Genomic DNA, 9,098 nt, shown 5'->3' with positions numbered 1-9,098 from the left:
TATTGAGGAGGGCACGTTCTGCATGGAGCATTGGGTGTTATGCACAAACAATGAATCATGGAACACTTCATCTAAAACTAATGATGTAATGTATGGGGATTAACATAAGAATAAAAAAAAAAAAAGAAAAGAAAAAAAAATGGGAGGGTTGTACCAGATTAGCATTTTCCAAGGTATGCTTTTTCAATAGTTTTTGAAAGATGTTTTATGGAGAAAAGATGCCCCACTCAATTTTTTCTCATTGGAGATTCACAGTTTAAGTGTATCGATGGCCTAATTGATTCCAGTGTTTTTACTTTAATCCATTATACTGCCACATTCCTCTGTGACCAAAGATAGATTCTCCTTCTGAGACTCAGTTTCCCCAGCTGTAACCTAGGACTGGAGTAGAAGTGCCCAAACTTATTCTGTAAAGGATCAGACAGTCACTATTTTAGGCTTTGTGGGCCATAGCATCTTTGTTGCAACTACTCAATTTTGCCATTGTAGTCATACACAATACATAAATGAATGAAGGTGCCTGTGTTCCAATAAAATTTTATTTACAAAAAAAAGGCAGAGGGCTGAATTTGACTCATGTACCACTTAGTTTACTGACCTCTGGATCAGAGTGTGAGTTAACTACCCCCCTAATGTCCTTGCAGCTCTGATTGCCCTCTGACCTTCTCCCCTCAATGGTTATTCTCTCCCAAGTTTGAAGTCACCCTTCTCCAAAACTGTTCCTCTGGCCTGCCCTTCCAAAAGTCATCATCATCTTCTTCTTTCAACTTGTCTGTATGTAAGACTGTCTCTGTCTGCCCAGCTGCTCAGATGCCTTCCTCTCAGCTTTGTTTTGTTTATCTTAGTAACTACCCTTCTTTAATCCCTCTGAAGGATTGCTTAGCTGGAATTTGCCTTGTCTTCCTCCCTCAGAGCCTTTGATCTGATGCTCATAAGCATTTGCTGACAGCCAGACAGAAAAGGTGGAGCCCAGATCCCAGGCCCGAGGGCCCAGAGAGTAATGAATGAAGGCTGCATTTATTTGTATTTCTAATTGGCAAGCCCATTTCCAGATCAGCTGCATGTCACTGCAAGCTGAGAGCTAGAGTAGGAGATAACCCTACTTTTTTCTCTCAGGCCTCGGTGCCCAGGGCCCCTGTTTCCACCGAGGCAGGAGCATGCCTTAACTTTACCAGGCTTGGAAGAAGCTGTCATTTGGACCAAGTTCTGCCCCTTATTGCAGGGCCCCCCTGTTTTGCCACTCAGATTATGCATTGCACAAGTTTGAAAACACCATCCATACAGTCTGTGATGTAAATGGAACTCTCTGGGTTGTACAAATCACTTTGCTTTTTCGAGCTTCTTGATATAGCCATAGACTATTCTCTTCTTACGAAGTCTTATGTAGAAGGCCAGTCTTTAAGAGATAAAGTGGAACTGCTCTATTTGAAACTGAGATGTGGGTTTAGAGTTCCATCTGCCCAGTTTCCCTCTTGCCCTCTGCAACCATCTGTCGAAATGTTGCTTGGGATCCATAGAATTCCTCGGAAGGATTTTAGAACCTCTAGACTAGATCATGAATGTCATTGTAGCCATTCAGAGTTCTATAATATTCCTCTTTGACTAAGTCTCAAGTACATCCCTAGCACTATGCTGAACACTGAAGCAGAGGTGGGGAGCTGGAGGTAGGAGTGGGAGACATGGTCCCATCTCTAAGAGCTGATCATATGGTTGGAGAGGTCAGCAGAAAATGGGATGAAAAATATGAGCTTAACAAGGTTAGGGCTTATAAACAGAAATACTTACTCAGAGAAGAAGGGCTAGAGCAAGGAGAAAAGAATTCCTGAAGAGGGTGACATTGGAATGGAGCATTGATTGGTGATAAACATTTTAAGAGGCAGAGGGGAAGAGTAGGGCAGGTGAACAAAGACACAGAGGTGGGAAATGCTAGTTGTATGGATCAGGGGAGACAGCACAGAATGGAGCATGGGTAATTAGATCTCAGTGTGCACATGCGGAAGGCAGAAAAAGAAGTTTGAACAAGGGAACAGATGAGCGCAGACAGAAAGGGGAAATCATTTCTTTTCCACAGGTCCACCTCCTTCTGTCTCATTTACCACTCATAACTGTTTTGATTAGTATTATAACTGCATTTTACAGAATTAATCCTCATAAGCCTTGGGATATTAAGAGACCTTCCCAAGGTACCTTGCTATTATCAAGCAGAATTGGAATTTACATGGAAATTGACTTGACTTCAGCTTGTGTTTCCCGCATTACATGAAACTTCTTGGAAAATATAGGACTGGAGCAAGTTTTCAAAAGAAAGGTAGAATTTGTGTAAATTGACCGTAAACAGGAATTCCTTGTTGGGAAAAATACCTTTGAATATTTACATCTTACAGGGCCCTTGGAGAATCCTCTTATCCAACCAATCAACTTTATTTTTTTTTTTAAAGATTTTATTTATTTATTTGAGAGAGAGAGAGTGAGAGACAGCATGAGAGGGAGGAGGGTCAGAGGGAGAAGCAGACTCCCCGCCGAGCAGGGAGCCCGATGCGGGACTCGATCCCAGGACTCCAGGATCATGACCTGAGCCGAAGGCAGTCGCTCAACCAACTGAGCCACCCAGGCGCCCCCCAACCAATCAACTTTAAATATGGAAAAAGTGAGGCCCAGAGAAAGTAAGTAAGGGGCTATTGAATATGAATAGTAAAACAAGACACCATTCTGACATCTGAGTCAGCATGCCAGTGCTCTTTCCAAGGCATCATGAGCAAACCACTCTATCATCTTTTTTCTTTTCCATGGGATACCACCTCCTTAGCACATTGGACCCTATGGGTTTAAGAGTCTGACCTTTTGAACAATATTGGATTTTTTTCTCTCTCTCTAGAGACCACAGAGCTGGGCAGCAAGAAGGAACTCAGGTCCATGCCCTTCATCACCTACCTCTCAGGTCTGCTGACGGCCCAAATGCTGTCAGATGACCAGCTCATCTCAGGTGTGGAGATCCGCTGTGAGGAAAAAGGCCGTTGTCCATCTACCTGCCACCTTTGCCGCCGACCGGGCAAGGAGCAGCTGAGCCCCACACCAGTGCTGCTGGAAATCAACCATGTGGTACCACTTTATACACTCATCCAAGACAATGGTACCAAGGAGGTGAGCTCCCCTGACACAGCCACTAAGTCACATCTAAGTAACAATCTTCCTGCCTCCCGCCCTTGTGGGCCCTTTGTCCATTGAGATTATCTTTCAACATCATCATGGTGATGACTGACATTTATTGATTCCTTACCATGTTTTAAGTACATATATAGCTGCTATAACCAGTAAATCCTCTAATCTCAATGGCTTAATATAATAGAACTTATTTCTTGTTTGTGTGGAGTCCCAAATAAATGTTTTTGATGATGAGTGGCTTCACTCTGAGAAGCGGTTCAGACACCCACCTTATTCTATCTTGTGCCCTCATCAACCTGAGGCTTCCATAGTTGCTGTGGAAGAAGAAAGAACGTGGAGGATCACACGTGAGAAGTTTCGTGGGCCAAGCCTGAAAGTGACAAATATCATTTCATTGGGTAGAACGCAGACATTGGGCACGTGTCTGCAAACAAAAACAGGGAAATATATTCTATCTAATGGTCTGGGGAAGAAGATATATGGGCTTTTTGAAAACCTAATAGTGTCTGCCTCAATATTATACTTGGATTATCTCATTTAATCTTCCCTCCAGATCTGATTTATGTATAAATATTGCTTTGACTCATATGAAATTGTCAACATTTGATCATTTTTTACTTATAAAAATGGTAATAAAAAAAAAATGGTAATTCCAGGGGCCCCTGGGTGGCGCAGTTGGTTAAGCGTTCAACTCTTGGTTTCAGCTCAGGTCATAATCTCAGGGTCATGAGATCCATCTCCGAGCTCAGCAAGGAGTCTGCTAAAGTTTCTCTCTGCCCCTCCCTGTGCACGGGCTTGCTCTCTCTCTCTCTCAAATAAATAATTTTTAAAAAAAATATGGTGATTCCATATGGTTCATCCTAATGTCATGCCCACTTTACAAGTGAGGAAACCTCGAAGATATTTATTGGTTTGCTCAAAGTTGGTCTGCTTCAGAGCCTCTGTGCTTAATTGTGAAATTATGTCTCCTCTTTTTCCTCTTCCTGCATCTTTCATTTCCCATGACAGTATGCCTGGGCTTGAAGAGACCATATAAATGGTTTGTTCACTGGTTTGCAAAATTGTATTCATGGAACACTTTTTCTAAATGCAGTCTTTCAGGAACCCCAATCCATAAAGCCAAGAATAGCAATGCCACTCCTTCAGTTAGAGAAAGGAAGGTGGGTAAAGCATCTCTACTTTGTCCCCAGTCTTCCCTCTGCAGCAACTCCCAGATTGCCCTGGGTCCCAAAGAAGATAGTCTGGTAGATACCTGACCAATACTAAAAAGATGCTATGGATCATGCACTCCTACCATAGTATTCTGTTGGACTAAGTGCTAGAGGTTGGTAAGTGGTCAGGTAGGGCTTCATAGAGGGCAGAGGGGATGAGAGCAAGGACGTGGGGAGAGTGTCAGGTAGATGACCAGAAGCAGAAAAGAACATGATCTGTACAAAGACTGAAAGGCATCCCATGGCTAAGATCAAGAGATAGAAGAAAAGCAGAGATGAGGCCAGAGAGGTCAGAAGGAACCTGATCATACAGGTTATTATAAACTAGCTCATGAAATTTGGATCCTGTCTGAAGGGGAGTGAGATGCTTAGGATATGCAGGAAGGATTTGATAGGGTTAGATTCGTGCAGCAGAAGGAGCCCTCTGTAAACAACCCGGATGACTGTCAGTAGGAGAGCAGTTAAATAAGCGTACAATGGAATATGCATACAGTGGAATACTCTACAACAGACAAAATGAATGAACTATAGTGTCACTTAATATGAGATGAATGAACATAAATTAAATGAAGAATGTAAGTCCCAAAGATATATTTTATATAGCATGATACCCTTTCCCCTGTTTTAAATTAAAACAGATACACGCCAAATACACTACATTTTTAGAATGAATACAGGTGCTATAAACTATTTATTTATTTATTTATTTATTTAATTTATTTATTTATTTGACAGAGGGAGAGATGGTGAGAGAGGGAACACAAGCAGGGGGAGTGGAAGAGGGAGAAACAGGCTTCCTGATGAGCAGGGGGTCTGATATTGGACTTAATTCCAGGACCCTGGGATCACGACCCCAGCCAAAGGCAGACGCTTAACAACTGAGCCACCCAGGGGCCCATGCTATAAACTATTTAGAAAGGGAATCAAGGAAATGGTCAACATAGGATTCAGGATGATGGCGATAGCCGTCTTGAGTCAGGGAGGCGGGGCAGTGGTATGAGGGAGCCCTCATTACATGGAGGTATCATGTTCCTACCTGGCATTTTGGGTGGTAGATTTGTGGAAGTTTTTTTTTTTAACTATTAAAACTAGCTAATTAATAAACACAAAGTAGATGAATACATAAAGCCTAACCATGCATGGTGCAATAATGAGCTTGAGTCATGAGCTAAGCCTCATGGATAATCTAATTCTATGCATCAGAGATCCCCACACTAACTATAACAAAAAGTCAAATGTGTATCTCCACCCCTCCAGCTTCAGGGTGAGAGCTCAGTGTGAAAATGCAAGTGTGGAAAGAGGGAGACCTGTGAGGAAGCTGTTGAAACTTTCAGTGAATACCAAATATGGTCTGACCAGTGTTGTGTTAGTGTGGATGAGCGAAGCAGCATGGTTAGATGCATGGGGCCAAGCTCTCCAGGACTTGGTGGGGGAGGTAAATGAAAATCCTCATTTACTGCTCCGTGATCTTGGCTGCCTTTCTGGGCCACGCTCCTCTCATCTGTAATGTGGCACCATCCTAGCTAAGTCACAGGACTTATGTGATGTGTTCTTGGCACATATGGTAGCAAGAGGAGTGGTGATTCTTTTCCTCCTTGTGTAGGAGTCAAATTCCTCCATGTCTAGATTCTGTGCCAGCTTCCTCGGCATGATCAAAATATCCACTTCTTCGGAAATCCAGTGAGATGTTTTCAAGGCCAGTTGTTGGGATGTTATCAGAGAAGCTCCAGTGTGAATGAGTCACTAGATGTCACTGTTCTCCTTACAGGAGATCTGGAATTCTTGGAGCACTAGTCATTCATTCATTCATTCATTCATTCATTCATTCAGTATTTTTGAGTACTTACTATATGCCACTTCACTGAGAAGTGAAGAGTACAATGAGTAGACTCGGTCTTTATCTTCACTGAGAAGTGAAGAGTACAACGAGTAGACTCGGTCTTTATCTTCATGGAGTTTACAGACTTGTGGACGAGACAGGTATTAATGAAACAATCACGCAAGTCAAGACAGACTGCAAAGTATCAAGAGAAGACCAGGCCAGTGGGTTGAAAGCGTGTGATAGGACGTCTTGCGGAGTTAGGGAAGGTTTCCCTTAGGAAGTGACATTTAAACTGAGTTTTTGGGGGTCGGGTGCATAAAGTGAATGTGGAGGACTGGGTTTGGGGGAGGGGAAGGAGCCTGAGCACAAGCAAGGTTGAAGACCGAACTCCTGCAAAGATCTGAAGAATGAGCAGGATGGCCCATTTCCCTGAAAAGCTGAGAACCAATGTAGCAGGGGCCGAGACTAAGGGGCAGCTCCATGAGCAGTGCTGAGGACCAAGCGGCAGGGCCAGGCCAGGTAGAGCTGCAGAGGCTGTGGTGGTGAGGAGGTTGGCCCCAGCAGTGGGGAGCCAGAGAAGAGTTTGGGCAGGTAGACAGGCAGGGGTGCCTCTTCTCAGCTGCAGGTTCTCCACCTCTTAGTCATCCCTGCTCAGAAACGTTAGAGCTGCCTGATGAGCTGGCTTCCTTGAGGCTCCAGTTTCTTCTCCCTGGCCCCAAACCCCAATGGTAGGTCCTTTTAAAGGTGCATGACAGCCTAAGGGCTGTGGTGCGTTAGGCTTTTCCAGGGGAGCCAGGCTAAGGTAGGAGTGGGTGGGCAGGCCGACTGTAGGTGTGGAAATGATGTGGAGGAGGGGAATATGGCCACTGAGTAAGGCTGGTGTGATGAGAAGGCAGCCACTCTCCCTGGGATCATTGTTTGTTTTCTACCTTCTCCCCAGCTCCCATGGCTCCTCCATCTCTTCATTTTTTTCTGCAGCCAGGGGTAGAGGACACATTGATAAAACACAAAAGAACCTTGGCCTGGGCTCTGACGCTGAGACACAGCAAGGCTGGGGCAAGTCCTTGTTCCCTTTCTGGGTTTTTCTTTTCCTACCTGAAAAGGCAGAGAGGCTGAGTGAATTTCTTTCTCAGTTTCCTACAAGAAAGACTTTGTCTAAGTGGAAGCAGGTAGCTCAGGCTCTGTGCTCTACTTAGAATCTTGCTTCAATCTCCTGTTCACTGTGTGATGCTGAGTGATTTCTCCGAGCCTCAGTTCCCACATCTGTAAAATGTGGTCTTTATGGAAATCAAATGAGATAATGAATGCATAGTACCTGGCACATAGCATGTAACGGACAAACATTTTCTGTGATAATGATAAAAATGATGTTCATCTAAACTTGACCCTTCTTTTTTTTTATGATTCCTTTGGTACTTCCTCTTCTAAGTAGTACTTGATAACTTTGCGGATGCCCAAAGTGCTAGGGACATGACATTTTAGAGTAAGATCTGTGTTTTTGCATAAGAGAGGTCACTGGTTAACCCCAAAGGGCAGATCATGAATGGAGGGATTAAAGGAACATTTTCTTACTTTATAAACATTGCTGGAGTTCATATTCTGTTGGTTAGGAATACCATAGGTAGAGTTACACATGAGTAAAAGGATTTCCTTCTTCTATGGACCTCCCAACATAGAATGGAACCAGTCTTCTACGTAAGAACTCCTGACTCCTTGAGTTATTTGAGGAGCTCAGTCAACTTTTGAGTCCCATTGCATGGCACGGTCAGGAAGTGTCAGAGAGGGGGTATGACTTGCGTGAGGTCTGCGAGGCAGTTCTGGCCTCTGATTCTGGACCAGGGTTAGGATGTGCTCTGGATAGTCCTGGGAACCATTAGACACTAACTCCTTTGACAGTTGGGATCTCCTTGGGTCCATCTCCATAAATGCATGCGAAAGGATGATGCCTTTGCCTCAGTTGGAAAGGAGTCCTTCATTACATGTCATGCTGTGATTTAGAACAAGGAAAGCAGGAAAAAATTCTTTACGATGGACAGTTTGATTAATACCTAAATCTCCTCCTCCACCTGTTAAATGACCCCACATGGCCCAAAGCTATAGCACAACTAGTGCTTAATGTACAAGACTTTGTGTGGCTGTTAATTTAGCCTTTGGAGAGAGAAGAGGCTCCAAGTGGGAGAGACAGAATAGTGTCATGGTGAAGAGCCAGACAGAGCTGGATTTGAAATTCTTCTCTGCTATTGACAACTGGGTGACCTTACTTTTACTTATTTGTAGAGTAGGCGTGTAATATCTGTCTCTATCCATGTTGGGGTTGGGAGTTCTCTTTGGAAGAACTAGAGAATTGGGACACCTGGAATTTGAACTACGCTCTGTCCTTGATTCTTATATGACATCGGACACAGATGCTTCTACTGTTTTGGTCTTTGTTTCTTTATCTGTAGCATGAAAATTCTGGGCTCACTTTATCCCCCTGCTACCCCCTACCTCTTGGTGCTGTGATAGGGTCAGACCTAACTTTTACCCTGAAAATAAGGGAAATATTTTGATGTTAGAAGAGTCATCCTGTGACCTGCAATTTATTCCCCATCCAGAGATATTAGCAGTTTTATTCCTTAAATTAATATTGAGAAGAGAAAGGTGTACATATCTTGTACTTTACTGCAGTGACACAGCATTTATGAGTAGAGGGGGATATTAAAATCATACCCTGTTCATTATACAGATCAACATTTTATTTTGCAAATAATAAGAGTAAGACCTAAAGATGAGGAATGGTTTGTTCTCAGTCACACAGCCAGTTCTGAATTTGAAGTAGTTAGGCGTGGCTTCTGGCCTCAGCAATGCCTTTCATCTCTCTGAGAGTCAGTTTCCTCATCTGTAAAATGGGTATTCATAACTTT

The 9,098-nt window shown here is 43.4% G+C and overlaps 1 protein-coding gene across 4 annotated transcripts in view; it reads left to right on the top strand.

Moving 5' to 3' along the window:
• The window catches only part of ASTN2 (astrotactin 2), an 837,042-nt gene that overhangs the window by 671,549 nt on the left and 156,395 nt on the right, over positions 1-9,098 (top strand). For all 4 annotated transcript variants that reach the window (XM_081803478.1, XM_081803479.1, XM_081803480.1 and 1 more), the window contains one exon: positions 2,876-3,141. In XM_081803478.1, the coding sequence (XP_081659604.1) occupies positions 2,876-3,141 (266 nt within the window). The remainder of the gene's footprint in view (positions 1-2,875; positions 3,142-9,098) is intronic.

This window comes from Leptonychotes weddellii, chromosome 14, assembly GCF_054177405.1.
Source record: "Leptonychotes weddellii isolate Sample4059 chromosome 14, ASM5417740v2, whole genome shotgun sequence".
NCBI lineage: Eukaryota > Metazoa > Chordata > Mammalia > Carnivora > Phocidae > Leptonychotes > Leptonychotes weddellii.
Note: the sequence above shows the minus strand (reverse complement) of the source record. Positions and strands in the feature narration are given on the sequence as shown.